This window comes from Rhipicephalus sanguineus, chromosome 9 (genome assembly GCF_013339695.2).
Source record: "Rhipicephalus sanguineus isolate Rsan-2018 chromosome 9, BIME_Rsan_1.4, whole genome shotgun sequence".
Lineage (NCBI taxonomy): Eukaryota > Metazoa > Arthropoda > Arachnida > Ixodida > Ixodidae > Rhipicephalus > Rhipicephalus sanguineus.
In genome coordinates this window covers 2,143,564-2,165,599 of record NC_051184.2, presented here as the reverse complement: position 1 = coordinate 2,165,599, position 22,036 = coordinate 2,143,564, and the positions used below count along the sequence as shown (strand labels likewise).

Below are 22,036 nucleotides of genomic sequence, written 5' to 3'. Positions count from 1 at the left end.
ATTATTATGGATGGCTTCATTGCTGACATATTTAGGCGTAGCAGTTGGCGTGACGTTATTGTGTCACCGAACTGACAGGCGAGACAAAGGACGCTGCTTCAGTATATTCATTGGCTGTCAACGTAATGTATAATGTCCTATCATTCGCCGAATTCAGGCGGCACAATCACAGGTATGCATGAAATGTCATTATCGCGACTACAGAGCCACTCACTTCAGAGGTATGCTACAAATCTCGAAGGCTATGCGTTCTAATGTCCAGTTGAGCTCAGATCGCACAAACATGAATATGAATGGAATGCCACTATTGCGACTACAAAGCCACTCACTCCAGAGGTATGCTACAAATCTCGAAGGCTCTGATGTCCGTAGCTCTGATGTCCCCTAGAGCTACGGCAGTGAAATTCATTTCAGAGATATGTTACAAATCTCGAAGGCTATGTGCTTTAATGTCCACTGGAGCTACGGCAGTGAAAGTCACTTCAGAGATATGCTACACATCTGAAAGGCTACGCATCTGAAGCTAGGGCAGTGAAATTCACTTCAGAGATCTCAATGTCCACTGAAGGTACGGCAGTGAAATTCACTTAAGAGATATGCTCCAAATCTCAAAGGCTATGTGCTTTACTGTCCACTGGAGCTACGGCAGTGAAATTCACTTCAGAGATATGCTACAAATCTCGAAGGCTAGGTACTCTAATGTCAAATTGAGCTGAAGCAGTGACATTCTGAGGAAACACTGGGCTTGTCAGGGCATCTCTGCAAAATGGTTTGGCCTTACTAATTATTCTAGTTGAGGTCATCATCACCTATCATTTGCGTAATTTTATACTCGCGACGCAAGTTAGCAAACATCAAAGTACGTCGGTTTGTTTCGGGAACCACATACGCGATTTTGTGACCTCCATTTTTGGTCCCTGAAATGTACATTTAGAAACGTCAAACTGACCACTTATTGCAGCTTACTACGACGATTACTCTTTAATAAGCGGGCGAGTGTCGCTAAATAAAAGAAGATTGTTTCTAAAAAAAAAGGCATGACGTCACCAACTTTTCGTGACGCACTAGCGGGCTCGCCAACGACTTTTAAAAGGCATTTAAATGTCACGCTGCGTGGCACACCGTGTCGCATCGGAATGCATTTGAAATTGGCACTGCCAAGCACAAGAAGGGGAAATCACACACTCGGTAAGTGAAGCAGCTCCAATTTTTTGTACGGCGAAAAGAATTAAACGCTTAGAAAAAGGTTCGCATCTAAACCAGTCAGTCTGTCCGTGCTCTTAATTACGCCGACACAATAATGGCAGTCATCGTCATCATGAAGTTGTCCGCTTAAACTCGCCGCAAATAAAAAACAAACAAGTAATAATTTCGTCAAACCTATCGGTTTTGAAAGGTAAATTGATCCGAAACATCAGCCCTTGTGCTAGGATTTCTCGATACTCATCGATGTTATCGTATTCTGGCTAAAGCACATTCTCGTGCTGTGGCACCTATTGAGTGATCGACACGCTGTTTCACTAGAAGTCATGTCTGTGTACTGCTACCAGAGCTGCTGCTGCTCTGAACGAGAGCCAGGGTACTTCCGAAGTGGAAGGAGATGACGTCATTAATGACGCGAGCAGTCATTCTGTGATATATACACCCTATCCCATACCTTACCCTACTCCACTTAGCTTCTCTCGCAGCCTTTGCTTGCAAGCGTTTTTTTTTTCCTAATTCCACCCTTCCCTTAATTCCTTGTCCTTTTTGCCACTGAAGCGTTTTCATCATCATCATCATCCTAATCACCACCCTTCCTCCTTACATTCATTCCTTCCCTTCGCAGTGAAATTATTTGAGCAACAAAGATTATTATTATTTGTTCGGGTATAACCTCCCAAAACCACGATATTATTGCGATAGACGCCGTAGTGGAGGGCTCCCGAAATTTTGACCACCTGGGGTTCTTTAACTTGCACCTAAATCTAGGCGCACGGGTCTCTAGAACACAGATTTAGAACAAAGAAAAAAAATGGGGGACCCTTAAGCTTCGCCTTTAAGAGTTGAACGCGATAGCGAAATCCGGCCCCCCGCGCGGGCACTTCAACCACTGAGTGCATACTTAATAATGTGTGTTGTTACACACACACGCACACAGACACACACGCGCGCGCGCGCTATGTATCTAAGTAATGGTACAGGTTTTCGATCTAAAGCTCTTCCCTGTGCTAGAGTCGAGATATATTTCTCACAATGCCTCACAGATGGCCGCCCATTATCTAATGTTTGCTTTTTGTTTGATCAACGCCTCCTCTAGAAAGAAGACGTTGGCCTGATATGTTTTCCGCTAGATGGACATAGCTGTCCATTTTTGGAGCTGTTTGAAAGTTGGTGTGTGTTTTTAGCGGCGATGGCTGCACTATCCCGGCTTTTTTTTTTTTTTTCGAAGCATGGCGTCGCGCAAGAAACCTACTTTGATGGCCTCGCCAATCACAAGCGACTTAGCGACGCCGACACCGACGGCGGCATTTCTGCGAAACGAGCTCTCTAACGCTATCGCGTTAAAATCAGTCGCTTTAGATTAATTACAAACACTGAAATTTGAACGAGCTTGTAACAAATAACGCTTCACTTCTTTTTGGAAGAATGCAGTATTTGTGCCAGTCCATACAAATGGTAGTACGATCGACAGCGACAGTTGTACGCTTTACTTGGGCGAAACTTGTAGGCTTTACTTGGGAGTATTGATCTTACCTTCGAGGAATATACTACAAGCATTGTTAATGTATCTTAATAAAAGTTAGGCCTGGTATCGCTAATGACAAAAACAAATGTATACAAATGTCAGCTGCGTCGTTCTCTTGTAGGTAGCATTCGTTTGCTCGAAGCTAGAGCTAAGTTCTGTTGTATGAAACTGTGCTAATGTGATGAATATCGTAAAAATTGAACGCGTTCAGCTAAGTTCGCATCCTGTTACAAATCGTTCTGGGGAGCCCCCCCCCCCCCCTCCTACCGTATTTTGTGGCTATGGATCTGTAGTGCGCATGTTTTATATTAGACACTTAGAAATAAGGCGAGAACACTGTTATTAATTATTCCTCATAACCATTCCTCATGTCCGCGTTTACTGTATGCTGTAACTTTCTGCATGCCCTGCTCTAATTTGCGTAATCCAAGAATTTTCTATGTGAACCCGTTTTGCACCACTAACGTTATTACAACAAAATGCCTTGCGCTATGATATTCACATTTTTAGTCGTTGTGTTTGCTCTTTGACTTCTGCCCTTGATTAACTTTTTTGTTGTTGTTGTTTTTTCGGCATTCCTGACCTCTCCTTCATCGCGTGTTATATTTTGTTTTCCTTTGTCTAGTTTTAGTACAATAAAAGTGCACACTCCCTAAGGCCTACAGCTGTCCATGGGCACTTCTGAAAAAAATGAATAAATGAATTTCTACCACGCAGTGCGCGCGTCTGGCTTTAGTTCTGATGTTTTAGCTTCTTTCGTTTGCGCATCAATTCAAGTAGCAAGAAAATACGCTTAGAAACTTCCCGATTCCTTACAAAGAAGTCAACCGAAACTTCACGTTTATTTTCCTCTGACTTATGGCCTTCAAGGCAATAACTACGATTGCTCCATTAGGACAATTAAGACGTGCAAGGGCTGATGCAGTCACACACGAACTTTTTGTCTGACGTAAATAAAGGTAAAGAATGGGGAGCCCAAATGTCGAGTTCTTCCAAACATATTCAGTTGAAATTCTATCAACAATATCCGCACACAGGCATTCCCCACGGGGCAATACAAGAAGGGATCCATCGCCGGTAACTTGCACTTGCCATAAAATCATGAGGAAGCTTGCAAGCTGTAAGTATAGGCTTCATATTTTATCAAGTCGACGATAAATAATGGAGCATGCTATAAACTGCAGTGATGAGCAAGCTGCATTGTATTGCGATCTTTCCGTGAGCCAAGCAGAGATAAATGAATGAAAAAAAAGTCAGTTTCGCCTCAAGGGCGAATTTATGAATGCGACAGCAACAAATTGAAATGTTATACGAAGTATGGCTAGCAGCTAACCCCCTTCAGGATCCCATATCGCTTAACTCTGCAAAATGGTGGCGTAAGGGAATACGGCCGCTCCAGTGAGCGAAGTGGTTCTCGTGCTGTCTGTCGCCTCAACGCGAAGTAAGCGGTGAGAAACAGCACGTACAAGGGTAGGCGCCGTCTACTGATGTCTGTCGAGAGGGCGCGGCACTGCGCCCTTTCGATCAAAGGTCGTTCACTGACTATCGTAGGTATGGTGGTATCTTTGCGGTCCACGTCGAATATGTAGCGTTCGCAGTTTCCAAGACGTGCTACGACCGATCCCGTCAACGTGAGAGTCAGTCTTTCGAGTTGTTGGTTGGTTGTCTCCGCTTCCATCAGCTCTGTCCAAGTGTATTCACCCATCTGAAAAAGTCTCGTCCCATGGCGAGCTTCGTAGCTTTGCAGATGAATACATTCAACTTGTGAACATCGAAGGTCTTGAGAGCGACGTACTGGGTTCCGTATATGATTCGGCTAGTCAACAGAGCTTGCACGCCTCTCACGGTATCTTGCTTCTGGTGGCGACTGCGTCGGTTGGCTACTCTCCTTACTGAAATTCAAAAACACGTGTAACCACCATATATGAACAAGAGACAGAGCAATAAAGGGCGTCTCAAGTCCAGTAAGCAGGAAACAACTAGACCAGCAACAGGTACTACTAGGCCTTACGAGTTGTGTGAGTTGGAAAGCCATGCGTTGACGCCGAGAAAGTGCAGCATCCCCCGGTACATCTCGGTGCAGGTGCAAGCCGAGCCCTCGAAGCTAGGCGATCGACCTACGGTATTTCAATCTCGTTGAAAGAGACAACGTGTCTGTTGTTTCGCAGGTGTCTTCACCTCGTGCGGGCCTTGACTACTTGTAATTCCGATTTCTGAAGTGCTCAGTGTAGGCCGCAGCTGTCGAGGTAGTTGACGTCAACAGCGTTAACAGCCCGATGACGTCAACAGCGTCCTGAAGCCGGCTTTCTTGTTCTCGGGTGTTCATACTACAGCGTTATATCGTGCGCGTAGAGGGTGCGATGTAGTCCCGGGATGCATTCGAGAAACCTACGGAGCCTAAGAAGCACAGCACTGAGGAAAAGTTGTGACGCGACGAAACCTTGAGACACCGTTTCACTGTTCGGTACCTCGAATTAAGTGTATTTTTATATCGCAGCAGCTTCCTATATGCTGAACTTGACTTACTTTGGTACACGCGAAGCTGCAGCACTAGCTGAGTGACTATTCGGAGTTTTGGGAGCCGCGTTTTTAGATATATCGCAATCGAAGGAGGTAGAAATTACTTTTAACGGATGTTAAAACAAGTACGAAAGAAGGGGAATTTTTCGAGGGGCTCGTTTCTTTGTAAGACACAAGTAAGCAAACCAAGGGAAAATTAAGCCAAGAAAAGCATGGAGGGCATTATTTGTTGTATTTTAGCTGTAGAGTAATGCTTATGACCTGAATTGAAAGAAATGAAAGCGGACGAAAAATCACTGTTTTCCATCGGTGGCATCCGAACGCACAACCCTCGAAAACAAGATCACTCTATACAAAAGTTTGAGCCAGGTGTACATTACACCGTGTCTGAATTTCAATGTTTTCTAAAACCTGTTTATTCATACCCGAATTCGTTCATGATGTTCAAAGATTCGAACTCAACTAAAGAGCGGGAATGAATCCAGGGACCTTTTTGCTTTTGAAGATATTTTAAGATATTTCTCTTTGTCATCGCAGCAACATAAAAATAAAATGACTGTTTTTTTTTTCAGTTATGATTGTTAGAAGAGTGCTGAATTTAGTAACGGTCATAAGCATCGCATCGTCAAGGCCTGCACAACGAGAGAGCGAAGGTGAGTTTAGAGAGCACGTTTTCCTTGATATCCATGCGTATACAGTGAAGAATTTCTTTTCTGAATTCGTTCCATATGTGTAAACGTCGAGAGCGCTATCAAACTAATGGCAATGCACCCGAATAACCGCAGTGTTTTCTTTATCGTGAGGCACGGCTTATGGTTCAACCTACACGGTCAATGCAGCTACACGTTTACTGTACTCTCACTAGTAGGCTTACGGAAGCACTAGCTTGATAACTAGAAAACAAAAAACAAAAATATCACAGTTTCGCCACAAGGGCGAATCAATGAACGCGATAGCAACAAACTGTAATGTTATGTGAAGTAAGGCTAGCGGTTGACCCTTTTGGATCCGATCTCGCGTAACTCTACAAAATGGTGGCGTAAGGGAATACGGCCGCTCCAGTGAGCGAAGTGGTTCTCGTGCTGTCTGTCGCCTCACCGCGAAGTAAGCGGTGAGACACAGCAGGGGAATACGGCCGCTCCAGGGAGGGAAGCGGTTTTCGTACAGTCTATCGTCTCAATGCGAAGTGGTGATAGTACAGCACGAAGAAGAGTATACGAACCTTGATTTGTACTGTGTGCAACGCAAAGAAGCGAGGACAAGAGAAGACACATAAACGACACAGACTGGCACTGACTCAAACTTGAGCACTTGAGCTGTATCCAGGAAACCATAACTTTCGGGGTCGTTTCCTGACTATAACCGGCCCTTTACGCAGTACCTCATTAAATGTATAGATTGAATTTCTGTTTCCTGAAGAGTAGGCCGCGTTCCGGCACGAACCGCTTGCTGATTTCTGCCGAGATAGCGCGCGCACCAGCGCTCGTGACCGCGTCGTTATGATCGAAGTTCGCAGCTGCTGCTAGAGCGATGCATCCCCCCTCTCCCCTGGCGTCCCTTCATGCTCCTTCGCAATGTTTCCTCTCTGCTCGAGGAGCATTCGACAGCACGACTAGTACGCGTGATGTTATCGCATGCACCCACCATAGGTCAGATATGGCCGGGTCGTTTCATCTCTGCTTCAGCCGCGTTCGTCGCCAGCGCTCGCACGCTGTTAGTCGCCGGTAGAACATACGATGCGCGCGGTGATGTTATCAGCTAGGAACGTATACGTAACATGACGGCGACGGCGATGCGGATGGCAAAAACCCGTCGAGAGTTTCTATATAATTGCTATCGCAATAATAGGCTCTCAAAAATCCGGGTATGCTTCCTTCAAAGTGTCAACGACGGTAAGCATTAGAGTAGGCAGAAGTGTGGTAATTAACACGCTAATATTAAAAGAAACAGAAGAAACAATTTTTCGCGTTTTGCGAGAAGGCTTTACTGTGATTGGAAGATCGCAGCACATTGCAGGGATACACCATATCTTCTCTAAAATAGGAAGAAATATATGCAGCTCCAAAGCTCATGTCGGAGCACGTGTTAAGCGAAGCCTTCATGAAGATATACCTTAAATGCTATTTACCAGTAAATGCGATGCACACAGCTGTCTTTGTTGGAATCCATTTGACGTCGAAGCTCGCGTAGTGTGTGCGTTTGTTTATACACCGTACCCATCTGCGATATACCGGCGCAGGGATCTCGCGAAAACAACGACACTTTTCTGTCGAGAGAACAATGTGGTTTGCGCTGACGTGTGCTGGAAACTATTGGCCTCGAGGCCCACCACTGGAAACGCCGGCGCCACCGTCGGCGTGACGTGCTTGGCGGGATCACGTGGTCTCAGCGGCCGCGTCAGCTGCTTGTGGCGCACTGCCGCGTGCTCTGAAAACGCGTTTCAAGTGCCACGTGCACTGCGGTCTGTTCAAATTCGATGCTTTCTCTCATTTTCTACTCAATTGAAACCATTGTAATAGAGTGGCTACCTCCGAAGACGACGAACATGGGGCTCTACCGCTCGGTGCCGCAGTGCCACGCTTACGCAAAGGAGCCTAGTGTCAGCTTGCACTGGTAACCGCGGGACAAGAAACAGCGTGAAGCATGGGTTGTAAAGCTAAGAACCGGCAAGTAGCCATCCGCTACGAGTCTTGTGTGCAACAAGCACTTCCGCGACGAAGACTTTTGTTACTGCTTCGGGCCTGCGATGTTCGGTGAGTAGCAGACAGCGCGCACTGAGACGATGGCTCGCGCGCGCTTCCCGCCGGCAAATGATGCTTACCTCCCACAGGATGGTAAAAGCGCTACCTTGTACCACGTGCGATGCCATCTCAGAACCCTCCAATGCGACCTCTTGATCGTCGGCCCCGTGCTCAGCGTCCACAAAATCGGCTGCAGATGCGCAAGTCATTGTTTAGATACGTTGAATTAAAAAACGCACAGGGTCCCTTATGCATTCGTTAAAGATGACTAGAAGGCGAAAGCCATCTTCTTCTTGTCAGTCGATGTACTGATTCTCCCGCGCCCCCTTTCAAAAGCGTTCTGCACCTAACGCGGTTTTGCACGGCCTCCGTTACCGATCACGGAGGCAATGCAAAGCGACTATGACGTGTGAATACGTCATCATGTGACATCACATTATGTGACGTCATAATGACGCTACATATTTTGGCGATCTGTGACGTCATGATGACGTCATATGATAATGCCACCACGTGACGATTATTTTTTGCATCACTCGTGTTGACGCCGCCGACGCAGGACGCCGACGGGCAACCTTCCCATTTGATGAGGCATGCATTGCTTCATAAGCTACATAAATTTTGCATTGCCTCCGTGATCGGCCCACCGATGATCGGCCCACCGGCCAACCCCATGTATTTTCTTGGAGCCTCATTTATCTACGTGGGAAAGATGCCGCCCTGTTGGCGTTAGACACGACACTGCTGCCAAAATTGCTGGGGTACTCGCCAAATAATTACTATCCTTTTTGGCGGCTGCTGGTCGCTGCAATACCTTCTATTTTATTCACCGCTATTTCAAGTTCATGTGGGTCTTAGTTCACAGCCGACGTTTGCAGAACAAGTCCGGCAAACGTTACTGTATTTTCTTTCTTTTCCTAGGCGTCGCATGCTACTACATGCTCGGTCTCGTAGACTGGTTCTCCTTCCACCAGCAATCTCGAAGTGGTGAAGCTTTGGTCTATGAATTTGTTGATGACAGAGATCGGCTAGTTCACTGGAATGCAAACGGAACGATAATTAAGGAGCATTAAAAAGAAGGCGTCGCATTTGCTCACGTTTTGTGTGAGCACCAAACGAAACGAATGCGCTGAATAAAGAAACAGAAGCAGCGGCATTTGCCCGCTGAGAAGACCGATCAATACGCAGTGCGAGACAACTAGTCAAATGACATTGAAACGCACCCGAATTTAGACTGAAAAAAAAAAAAACACTGAATCGTCGGGACGGCAGATCACAAAGTTGCCATACGCACCGAAGCCGCAGTTGTAAGGAAATTGTTTTTGAACTGCTCTGATAGCGTCCGCGCAACAGTAGTTGTTTGTTTACTCACAAATTCTCATATTTTGCGGCCTAAAGTTCACAGCGCGGTGCCAAAATGCGCTCGTATAGCAAAGGCGAAACCATCAGTACGAACATACATGCAGACGCTCATACATGCAGAGGCACCGTCAGTCGTCGTGAACCCGTGCGATCCCTGGCTTGAGGCTTCTTTCTGTTATGCTCCGTTTAGTTGTACAGGCAGTCTACGCTAACAAAATATTTCACATAGTTTTCACTCAGCGAGTGACTACCTTTCACGCAAAAAGCCGGTTCAGCGGTCTCCAACGCGGTGACAGCGTGAAGCGGGTGCTCGGTTTTCTGCAAAGAGACAGCGACTGTAGACTATCTTGTGCTTTCAGTTCGTCGAAAACGATTATTTTGACAGTAAAGAACACAGTTCATTTCGAAAGTACTTACAGAAATGCCCTGGAGGGCTTCCGCGAGGTGTTTTTGTAGAGCGCCGACAGCAAAACCTATGGGGAGCGCGCCGGCGGTATCCTGCCTAGCACGCAATCGAGGCGCGTCCGACAGAGGGCGACTCCGTAACTCCTCGAGGCCAATACGACGCGAACCAACGGCTAACGTTGCTGATCGTTTCCCCATGTCGATATTGTCGTCAACGTAAGCTAGGGCGCACAAATGCTCTCGCGTAGACGTCGCCATGTTGTACTTCACGTGGTCGTCACGTGGCACATCACCCTCACAGGCGTGCTCACGTTTTACGCCACGTGGGCCGTTCACATATCCGGCAAGACATCACGCACGGTGAAAAGAAGCCGAGAGAGTTCGACAATAAAAGCTGCGCTTCAGGAACGCGATTTGTCCCCGGAAGTTAATAGCGCGCTCAATAGCTTCTCTCAGAGCGCGAAAACGGAACACCGTTGTTGGAAAGCGAACGCAGCCAAGCATGACATTAGGGAAATGCCACTCGGATAGGTCTGCGAGCGGTAGGGAGCCCGCCGGTCTGCATTATATAGGGTTGTTTCTGTTGCTGATGTGATTGCCTTGTAACCATAGAAACACTGCCGCGACGCGGGTATAGGCAGTCCGCGGGTCAGAGTTATGCAACGCTGACAGGCACTCGCCAGCGAGGTGTTTAACGCGGTAACAGGCCATGGTGCACTGACTCCCAGTCGCTCAATTGTGTATCTTGGTGACTTTTTCTCGAGTCCGCATTGCTGCACGTACTCTTGAACCTGCGATACTCGCTAGCACGCAGAGAGGTGCACTTTCCAAAACCAATCTTGTTTTTCGGTTCCTTGACACACAGCACTTCACGCGTAATTCACGGGCACCTTAGTTCAATTAATATATTATGGTTAATATGGTTCAGATTAAAAGCACGTTTAGGAAGACTAGTACGAAAAATAAGGGGCTTAATCTTTTTTTTTTGTTAGTTACTTGACATTTCCTTCTTTTCTTGCTCTTCCACTATATTTCTACGCTCTCAATCTGGTACGGCGTAAAGTCCAAGCTATATCCAGGAAACCATAACTTTTGGGGTGGTTTCCTGGCTATAACCGGCCCTTGACGCTGTAGCTCATTAATTGTATAGATTCAATTTCTGATTCCTGAAGAGTAAGGGGGAGGGTAGCCATTTTCGGGGCTCTATTCCCAGCCTCGTTATTCCGTTGTTTGATCTAATACACATCTATTTAACAGCTACGTTTGTAAAGCTTATACTACGCTCAGTAACATCGTATACCGCTAGTGTATAAATAAGCACGACGTCAGCCATTGCCGCTTACTACGAAGCAAAATTTTAATCAACATTTTTTACTTTAAAATTGCGAAAAGCTGACTCTCCGTGTTCATATAAAGAAAGCGAAGCATCATTAGAAGCTCTGGCAGGAATAGTAAATTTAATAGCCTGATCTAGTATGCGCGAAGAGTAGTATCATTGTGCCGTGGTTAGAACGCGGCGACTGAAAGGTGTTCGCGTTTGAAATTCAAGTTAAGCCTTTCACATTTCTCATATTTTGCTTGACGCGTTTCGAAGCATTCCGAAATGCTTTCCATGAAAGACATAATATATTCGTAGTCAGTACGCCTCCCGCTTCTAGTATATTACTAGAAGTTCAACGGCGTATGCGTTTAGCCGCCGCCACATGGCTGCGTAAAACTGTCTGTAGAAAAATATCGATTGTTTGCTTGCGTGGTTGTAAAGATACTAGAATGTAAAAATACTGCATTCGCCAATTTAATCAGCTCACTTTCTATTCCTAGAACCCCCAAAGGTGTGCAGTACCGATGTATGTAAAGCAAGAGGTAAGATATCCTCGCCGATTTAACTATGGTTACTGCGATATTTTTTCCGTTGACTCTAGTCTGAGTGCTACCGTTACAGGCACTTCACATGTACAGGGTCGATCATATCTAAGGTTAACACCTCATTAGTATTCAAGCCGGTAAAACTAGATTGTTTATTCTATTTCACGAGGGAAATATTCGTTGCATGGTGTCTAAGCATGGTGTCCATAAAAGCAATAGTAATTTTCCGAATTATATATTGAATGTCAGCTTCTATGATGTCTTGATACTAATCCGGTGTTCACTTTATATGTGGACAATCCTCTACCCCAAGTTCGTTTAGTGAGTGTCAAGTGAACGTAAAATCATTGAAGAAAAGCAATAGTGACATTTTTGTAACTTTATTCGGCTAATTTTTCAAGCTGGCTGATGCCATGACCAGGATTTGGGGACATGTGCACATAGTGCCGTCTCTCGTCGGTTACAGGGGTGGCTGGCCGTAACTGAATGGGAGTAGGCGAAAAACATCATATCCGACGAAAAAAGCTAGTTATCAAAAACGCCTCCCGGTTCTTTACAAGAGAGACTTGTTTGTCAACATTCTGTTAAAATTACAGTGTTGCACTACAAACCACCTGGTTTTTCAGAGTGCCTAATAGTTTACAATGGGGCCCCATGTGTTTCTAATGGGCGGTGTTCATTTGACCTGGGAAGCCACACGCTTTCTAGCGCGATACTCCAATTTTTCCACAATGTTCCACTAGGTCTCTGCTGAATAGAACCCGGAGTCGTTTTTGATAACTAGCTTCTTTCAAGAGATATGATTTTTTTCACCTATTTCCCATTCAGTTATGGCAGGACGCCGTCGCAGACGCCGAGAGATGGCGCCACATACAAATGTTCACAAATCTTGGAAATGATAATGCTACTTCTTAAAATATCTCGACTTTTTTTATAATTATAAAGTGCGGTGACCAACGTAAGCCACTAATGTCAAACGTTTGCGCGTTTTTCTAAACCGGCTCTGGTAAGTGTTAGTGACCGGAGCTCGTAAGGGTCAAGACTGGGAATTGAGCGCGCATTCACCATGTTTAATTTTTTCAGCGGAGCTAATCAAGAAATCTCTGAACACGTCCGTCGATCCATGCAACGACTTCTACTCTTACGCCTGTGGTGGGTGGATCAGTAACCACACGTTGCCACCGAGCGCGCCTTCCTACGGTGTTTTCGACATGCTGGACCAAGAATTATTACTAACACTGAAAGGTAAGGCATGCCCCTGGTAATTTATTTCCGTCTCCGCACCATAACGAACTGTATCACCGCTAACTCGTCACTAGCCTGTGTTTAGCTGAACCAGAGGCAAAAGGTGTTCTTGAAGCCACAACTTTAAAGCCTTAACAAACTTGTTCGTCTACGTGCGACGCGCCTTTCGTGGCATGTTGTGAAGTATGTTATGTCTAAGGGCAACGTTCCCACAAAAGAGGTCACTTTCACTGCAAGGGTGAACCGATGAATGCGATAAGAACAAATAGGAATGTTGTACGAAGTAAGGCTTAGCATGTGATCTTGCGTAACTCAACAAGACGCTTGTGTAATGAACGCAGCCGCTGCAGCGCGCGAAGCGACTTTCGTGCTGTCGACCGCTTCAACGCAAACTAACCGTTAAGAACACATCACTCGCAAATGTATGAGCCGTCTGCTAATCCCTCTAAAGATACGGCGACCGCACCCGCCTGATCAAAGTACGCAGTTCCGACCGGAGCGACGCAGTCCCTCTCCGGGACCACTCCACCCTCCCCCATCGTTGGCCTTTCGCGCCACGAAAGGCGGCCGGCGCGTTCCCACTCCTCTTGAGCCGTGATCGTCGGCTTCGCTCGTATACGCTTTCACTCGCACAGAACATATGACGTGCCGGTCGATGTCATCAACTTAGACTCTATACGGCACTTCACGACGACGGCAACAATGTTCCTGGAGTGTCCATATAATTGATATCGCTCTAAAAAAAGCACGAGCACATATATGTATATATATATATATATATATATATATATATATATATATATATATATATATATATATATATATATATATATATATATATATATATATATATATATATATATATATAAGAACGGCGACATATCTCCAGAGATTTTGAGGAAGACAGGTTGAAGGAATGAATAAGCCGCGTCTCTACCCAGAAGATAAAGTCAAGCACCGTTCCCCAACTCCTGACGTCTTGACAACTACACTACGACCCTGAGCTGCAGTTTCGTTGAGCAGCAGGTTCCTCTGAGGTCACAGTGAAACGATCATCAATAACGAAAGATACGCCCTAAGACAAAACCATACTAAGGTTTCTTTCATCACCTTATTATGCGAATGCATTTAATTTCATTGTGTATCTGGATGACGCTGAAGCAAATTCCGCCAAAGCAACAAAGCGCATGGGCAGACACCGCTTCCTGATCTCCATCAACGCCGACAGGTATAACATAAATGATTATAGTCTTACGAAGTGAATAAATGACCGAGTTTCTAAGTGTACCTCGTGCTCAATGCGTCTCATATGTTATGGGCTGGATTGATCCAGCGAAATTCTCGATATGACATTCATCTTTATTTGTTATTGTAGCATCAAGTCTTAGGTAAGAACGTAACGACGGTACAAATCACCTCCAAGAGTATGTATAAACTTCGTCCAGCATAAACTTGGCTTCCGTGACAACATCGCAGTATGCAGCTATCGATCAAACCTCTTCTTTCTGCATCTTCTCCTTCCTTACGAAAACCTATCGCCGAATGCTGCTACACGTTCTGGGTATCTACTACGAAAGTAATTGTTCCCTCAGAAGCACTCAACAATCCCGCCATGCTAGCAAGTATAAAAAGTCTGCAAAAGCTGAACTTCTGAACGCTGTAAGCACATCTTGTAAACTTTCCCATAAAATCGCTTATCCCCCCCCCCAAAAAAAAACACTAAAAAACTTCATTTTCGTTGTTCCAGGAATGTTGTATAGCGTGTACGTGTGTTTCATGTTCATACGATGAGAATATTCTCTGCTGTAACGTGAAAGGCGCAATTATTTTTATGGCCCTTGCTCAGGTGCGCTGGAAAACATTACCGAGGCGAACGAAACAGCAGTGGTCATCAGGAATGCTGCTGCCGTGTACAATGCTTGCAAAGGTACTAAAACCTGATTTACTTCCTCTGCCCATTGTAAGAAATGTACTCGCTGTTTTGGAAATTATGCTTGCTCGTTTGAAGATGATATATAAGAGACTCAACAATTTTTTCTCTGTTTAAAAAGTTATTCTATCACAGACGATTAAAACCCATGCAGCTGAACACACCATTTTCGTACTAGACATACGTTTACGAGAACCACAAACAGAATCCAGTCACATAGATATAAATCGACATTTGGAAAGACGTGGAAGCAACGTGTACAGTTGTTTCACACGTCCACACACATATACGAATAATTTGTGCCATACAGCTGGGTATACATACATACATTGCACGTTCAAGCAGAAAGCACGAATAAGGTATGAATATGTAAACTTCGTGTGCTTACATGGTATCGCTGCACTTGATAACCTATGCATAAGCCTACCAAAACCAGGCAAGCCGAAATACAGGCTTCACGCGTCTATAAGAGACCGACACAAAAGGACAAGACCAATGCCAAAGGAATTCCTCCTCACCTAGAAGAACTCATCCGAAGAATACATTTTAATCTATATAACTACTGAAGTTCACATCACCTAACTGAGCAAAACTTGCCCTCTGCTCTTTTCATACACTTAACTCCTTCCAGATAAATATGTCAGTATGCCTTGTGTTAGCGTTCTGTACCTTCTACACGAACTGTCAATACAGTTTTTTATGTAGGATTACGCCCTATATGAAGCAGAGAACGCCCTTCTTTATCGTGCATTGTTTTGCTCTTCTATGTGCTTCGTTTCGCCAGCTGTTCCGACAGAGAAGGACAGACCAGACATCCTTTTGGGTATACTGAACACATCTGGGCTCGGCCAATGGCCAATTACTAACTCGAGCAGCCGGAGGTTTTCAAATATATCCGAGGCGCTCGAAGTAACTGGACCCGACCCTATACTGTCATTATATATTGAACGGGACGCCCAAGAGCTGTCTTCTTACGTCATACAGGTACGTATCTACTTGAACGAAGTGAGTTCAGCCCCAAATAACACGCTCGATTTCCGATTTAGTAACATAATGCAGTAACCCAATGGACTCATCGAGATCACAAGGTATCCCACGCACTGCCCGCGGAATCCCTACATGCAATTTTGAAATTAAAATTTGTGGTGCGTATATCTTAAAGGGCCCCTAAGGCACTCCGAGTTCAATGAGGAGAGAGTGATTCCTGGCTCGCTTTTATTACCCTTCCCGCAGACGCCATCTCCTCCTCGCCACTTATTTACTCATAAAACATGCGGCCAATGTCAGCACTAAGCGTTGAGACAATCAGGATATCGTGCTTCTCGGCTGCACGCGGTTATCTCGGCTTGCGCAGTCGAAAACGCACGAAATGAAGTGAAATCAGTTGATCGCGCACGGTAGTCATGCGAGACGAGGGAGAACGAACGTAAGACTGCGTGTTAAAGCAGGTTACGAGACAATTCACAACTGATATCCTTCGTATATGGAGAATCTGAGAGCTTACTTTTCCCTCATGACTTCACGTCAACAGACTGCTGGCGTCACGAATTGCGTTTAAAAGACGGGAAACGGCAGGAGGGAATAATGCACTCGTTGCTTGTATTGTCGGAAGTTGCTTATTATAATTGATGGGGTTTAACGTCCCAAAACCACGATAAGATTATGAGGGACGCCGTAGTGGAGGGCTCCGGAAATTTCGACCACCTGGGGTCCTTTCACGTGCACGTAAGTCAACGTACACTGGGCCTCAAGCACTTTCGCCGCCAGCGAAAATGCGGCCGCCGAGGCCGGGACGCGATCCCGCGACCTTCGGGTCAGCAGTCGAGCACCATAACCACTAAACCACAGTGGCGGGTTTTCAGAAGTTGTTTAGGGGGCCTTTTAATCGTACATGGGTAATCGTGCGCCGGTAGCAAACGTAGTCGCCATAGCTAGTGAATTAGGAAATCGCTTATAACATACCAAAATGCAAGGCTGCCTCCACTCTTACAGGTCCATGAAATAATAGCAGCAGCACCGTTCCGTCTTTTCAATCCACGTATTCACAAAAAACTGACCAGTCTGATGAACCTCCGAGCTAGCAAGGCAATCACATTTTACTCAGTGTCATCTTTTTTTGCATACACGCAAAAGAAAAAAAAGGGACAGAAGCGAATTGCGCTTTATACGCCCGGCAAATGCTTCTGCACCTGTGGATCGCAACAGATACGCATCCCTTACAAACACAAGAAGAAAACGCATTTCATGAGTCACATAACGCACAAAAAGCACACTTGATCCATAACAGAGTGGTATCTCGAATTTACGAAAAAGAGCTAATGATAGACATGTTTCAAATAGCAGTAACGGAAGTGCTATAACCTGTGCGCATGCGCCCACACAGTGACTTGGAGTGCCGAGACATTGCACTAATTGTTTCGCAAGTCCCCAAAAATACTGCCCTACACCAGAAGGAAAGATTACTTTTAAGGGCTCGTTTTTTCCTTTGTTAGACACAATATTAATGAGAACCAACAGACAGAAGGAAAGTATAGGGGTGTTATTTGTAGTAATTAGAATATAAATGCGAAAAAAGTAAAGTGGACGAAAAGATAACTTGCCGCCGGCAGGGACCGAACCTGCGACCTTCGAATAACGCGTCCGATGCTCTACCACTGAGCTACGGCGGCGGTCATCTCCCCGTCCACTTTATAGGGTATATATGTGGATTGAAACTTAGGAGTGTCAGTCAGCGCCAGTCGCAGCCATGGCGGCGAGTGTGGAACACTCTTTTTTCTGCCTTTTTTTTTGGCGTCACGTAGCACGTGATCTATTTACGAGCAAGCAGCTGACCAATAATCCCTCGCATACTACCTGAAGGCATCATGTCTGCCAGAACGAGACCCTCGCTGTGAATGAAGGAAAGGTTACGTTTAAGGGCTCGTTTTTTTCTTTGTTAGACACAATATTAATGAGAACCAACAGGACGCGTTATTCGGAGGTCGCAGGTTCGGCCCTGCCGGCGGCAAGTTATCTTTTCGTCCACTTTACTTTCTTCGCATTTATATTCTAATTACTACAAATAACACCCCCTATACTTTCCTTGGCATTGCTGTCTGTTGGGTCTCATTAATATTGCCCTACACCAGCTGTTTTCTCATACCTGCTCACGGGGCGATTAGGCTAGTTAGCGAAATAAACAGTAAACATTATCGCTTTTACATTAGACCTCCTTAACGCTGAAAATGTCAACAACGTGTCTGCGGTATTCTTAACCGCGAAGCTTCCAGGTGCACGTGCCGGCGCACAACATATTCAGGCTCGTAATCGAGCAGCTTGAACTTCTTACGCAAAAGCTGAGTGCAGCCTCTATAGTACCTATGCTGGAAGATAAGTCGTGCGGAAGTCCGCGAGGTAAACTAGGGTCCACGAAGGAAAGATGTCCACCAGCATTCAGCACGAAGCTACAATGAAATCCAAGGCATTTCAACGAATATTAAATTTCAGGGCATGTGAAGTAAAAAAAGCTGCTCTTACGAATACACGGGTATATTATAGTACACAATAATGGCCGCTAGCTTTCCTGCCTTAATTTTGAGTCCGAGGCGGAACAAACCGGAAATACAATTGATGATGACTGAGATGATCACGTGAGCAATGCATTTACAAAGTCGGTCCTATAGTTCTAAGGGTTGACGTTATCGTGAATTATATCTGTATTTACTATTATATCTGTACAAAAAATGGGGAAAGTTTTGGTTTGTTGAATCACGCTTAGAAGCTTGCCAAACCATAGCTGCTGAAAAAGTTACAACTTTCTACAGTCTCATACAATCATGGTTAAAAAATATGTACAGAAAGGCAGGCCGCTTCATCCGCTCTCCCCGAGATCACATTTCATCCAACAGGCGCCAGAATTGTGTTCTACAAATGCGGCGCTTCCATCTCTGCTCCAAGTGTGGTGCTATGCCAAGGGTTACAGTCGCAACTCTCCCGTCACCCCCTGCAAGCCGGCCTTCGCTACAGAGACACGACCTGCTATGACCGCCGGATACATGACAACACATTCCGTAAGACATTCCTTCACTTCATGCACAACACCAACCTAACGGCGCACATGTAATACCCATATACACACAAAATGTTATGCCCTAAGGGAAAGTCTATGTCGCAAAAAAAAGGCAGTCTGTACTTTGCCTACATATGCTCAATAGACGATTTGATTCAAAAGTTTTATGAAGACCTTCGTATCTCCTATCATTATGAACGGTACGATGGAGCGTTTTCAGGAGTCATAATTTTGTTCTGTCGTTCTTCACAGATTGACCAAGTCACTTTCACGACACTGGGAAGAAACCAACTTATACATCCGTACAGCGAAGAGAACCAGAACATAACTGAGGCCTACAAGAAGCTCATCGAAGTAGCCGTCAGATTCATCAAGCCCAACATCAGTGACGTCGAACTCAATACCATTGTCTGCGATGTCCTCTTGCTTGAAAGGGATTTGGCAAATGTGAGAATCATAGTTGTAATACTGTCAAAACTGTTCATACTGCAAAGCTTCGGCCCCTTAAATGGGCTTAAATTAACTGTTATGCCACATGCTTCATTTTAGTGCCATACATAGCGGTCAAAGTCCAGCAACATCGTAATTACATAGAAAACGATGTGGATGCCTTATATGAATTTAGCGGCGTGCGTGCGGACGCAGTCGGAGGCTGGGAACGTGGTGGAAACGACATATGAGGGCCATAGCGATTGTACGCTGTCATTAGAGGGAAGACGTCGTCATGGAAATATAGCTTTCATCGCGGTACTAAGCAGAAGAATAGCGTCATATCGCAAAATACCACGCTGTTAGCACATAACCCGTACGCGCTGCAGTCACTAAAAGACAATGAATTCTTACGACAGCACATTCACGTGCTATTGGCAAAAAGATAACGCAGTGCTATTCACGGCTCGCATTTCTCAAATCTAGTGAATTTATTTTTTCCTTTACTGCAGATGACATCCCCGCCTGAGGATAGGAAAAACCTACTCGACATTTACCACAGGACAACAATTTCCGAAATGGAGTGTAACTTCACGAACGTAAGCATGCTTTATGAATACGTTATGAATAATATAGGCATACATATTGCCGGCATGCAAAATCATACGTATGACATATGTATTTTTATGAAAAGAACAAAAAGGTCTTTTTTTTATTATTTTAGATTCCTCTCCTTAATTTGCTTAACAAGGAGTTCTCCAAAGCGAACATGACGCTAAACAGCAGTGAAACTTTGGAACTGTACGCTTTGGAATACTACCAAAAACTGAATGAGTATATCTGCGGAATCAACCCGTAAGTGAATACGACAGTCAGAAATTCTTTGAAGTTATATTACGCTTCTTTTCATGCAGGCCTACCTTAGTCTTATATTACTGCAAATTTCTTCTTAATAAAATTTATATTAGTGTAATCCAACCGCCAGTGTGATGGATAGATTATGTACCACTCGTGAACCACAAGTACTTATTTATTTTGCTTGTCACTGTTGCGTTAGAGGCGTTCTCACGTGAATGAGCAACACGCTACAGATCGTCGGTCGCGTAACCCATGTCAGGACCCCCAGATCACTGCAAATATGTACATGTGCTATCGCCTTTGTTTCCACCAGGGAGACGAGGTCATCTCGCAGACATTTCATGTAATGCCTCCAAAAAGGCAAAAACAAACACGATTTTGATGCTCTCATTGAGTTTATAAGTGACCCAAACACAAAATTTACCTGCATATCAGCCCTAGTATACCATAGCCTTACTTCTTATAGAAAAGTCACAGTTTCGATATGACCTCGAGTAACTCTACAAAACGCTGGCGTAAATAAATACTACCGCTCCAGGGAGCGAAGCGGTTTTCGTTCCGCCTGTCGCCTCAACGCGAAGTAAGCGGTAGGAGCACAACACGTACAAGAGTAGGAGCCGTCTACTGATGTCGGTTGCAATATCACGCGACCGCGCCCTTTCGATCAAAGTGGGCAGTTGCTGTGCTGAGCGAAGTTACTCAGCTCGATATTTAGTCATTATATTAGCATAAATCTTTTTTAGGGGCGAAGCTCCTTATAGCATCACCTGGTCGGTCGTCGCTCCATGCGGCGTGTCCCCGCCGTCGCGTCTCCCGTATCATTCAATAGATGGCGCTGTACGTCCCCTAGAGATGTGAGCAATATGTGTGCAAAAAAAGAAAAAAAAGAAAAAGAAAAGCAGCGGCACCCTGCACGCTAGATGGCGTGCAGTAATCAAAGCGGCGTATCGCTTTGATTAACTGCTGGCGAAACCACGTGAACATTTCACGGTGTAACCATGATTCCTTCAGGAGCTTCGCCCAAGTTCTCATCATTCACCCGTGGATATGCTGTAATTTCTTTGTGTTCACCTCACGCAAATTACTAAACTACCTGCTAAGCAATGCGTTTCTCCTCTTCATTTCTTTGTTTCACTCGCAAATTTCGGTGTGCAGGGAAACGCTATTCAACTACGCTGGTGTCCGCGTCGTGCTGAGCTGGGCCGCCGACCTGTCAAGTGAATACCGAAATGCCTCATTCGAGCTGAACAAGGTTGCTTGGGGAGTTCAAACCCAAAAGGAACGGTGGTCCCAGTGCATAACATATCTGAGCAGTGGGATGCGGCAAGTCATTGACTACCTTTACGTTAAAGAAAAGTTTAGTGCTGAAGCGAAGAAAGAGGTAAAATCATTAACGTGAGCATTGCTAGGTTGTGTGTTCAGACATAATTTACGTGATGATAATAGAGATTTCAGCGAAGTATGTCGCTGCTTTTTTTTTTGTTTGCGTAGATACTGTTCGTCTAGAACAGGGGTCTCAATCTCATCTTGGCTTGCGGGCCGCAGTCACGAAATTTTCTCCCGCAAGGGTCGGGACAGTGCAGAAGGTAGGAGCGAGGGGAGGGTGATTTTTTAGAAAGAAACGTTACCTAACGTTGCGATTCGAAAGGCGGCCTGTCAGTATGTATATACATATATCTATCTATATATGGGTGATTTCGTAAGTGCATTTGACGAAATATTTCGAGAAACATATCCGTGCTGATGAGTAAAACAGAATGCCTAAAAACTCGCCACCGATCCTTAAATATGGAGTTTTGGTTCTACGCTTATGTTATAACACATGGTGACTCCATGGGTGCCTTAGGAAAAGAAAGACAAAAGATGCTTGAACCAGTCACGTCTGTGTAGCCCAGGAGCATACT

General features: G+C 45.1%; 1 protein-coding gene across 1 annotated transcript in view; it reads left to right on the top strand.

Moving 5' to 3' along the window:
* Positions 1–5,826: 5,826 nt before the first annotated feature.
* LOC119404443 (neprilysin-1) overlaps positions 5,827–22,036 on the top strand; it is a 205,373-nt gene continuing 189,163 nt past the window's right edge. Inside the window, exons 1-9 of the mRNA XM_049419331.1 lie at positions 5,827–5,901; positions 11,578–11,619; positions 12,706–12,867; positions 14,714–14,794; positions 15,582–15,781; positions 19,098–19,292; positions 19,787–19,873; positions 19,999–20,129; positions 21,288–21,513. Coding sequence (XP_049275288.1) covers positions 12,834–12,867; positions 14,714–14,794; positions 15,582–15,781; positions 19,098–19,292; positions 19,787–19,873; positions 19,999–20,129; positions 21,288–21,513 — 954 coding nt within the window. The 5' untranslated portion in view covers positions 5,827–5,901; positions 11,578–11,619; positions 12,706–12,833. The remainder of the gene's footprint in view (positions 5,902–11,577; positions 11,620–12,705; positions 12,868–14,713; positions 14,795–15,581; positions 15,782–19,097; positions 19,293–19,786; positions 19,874–19,998; positions 20,130–21,287; positions 21,514–22,036) is intronic.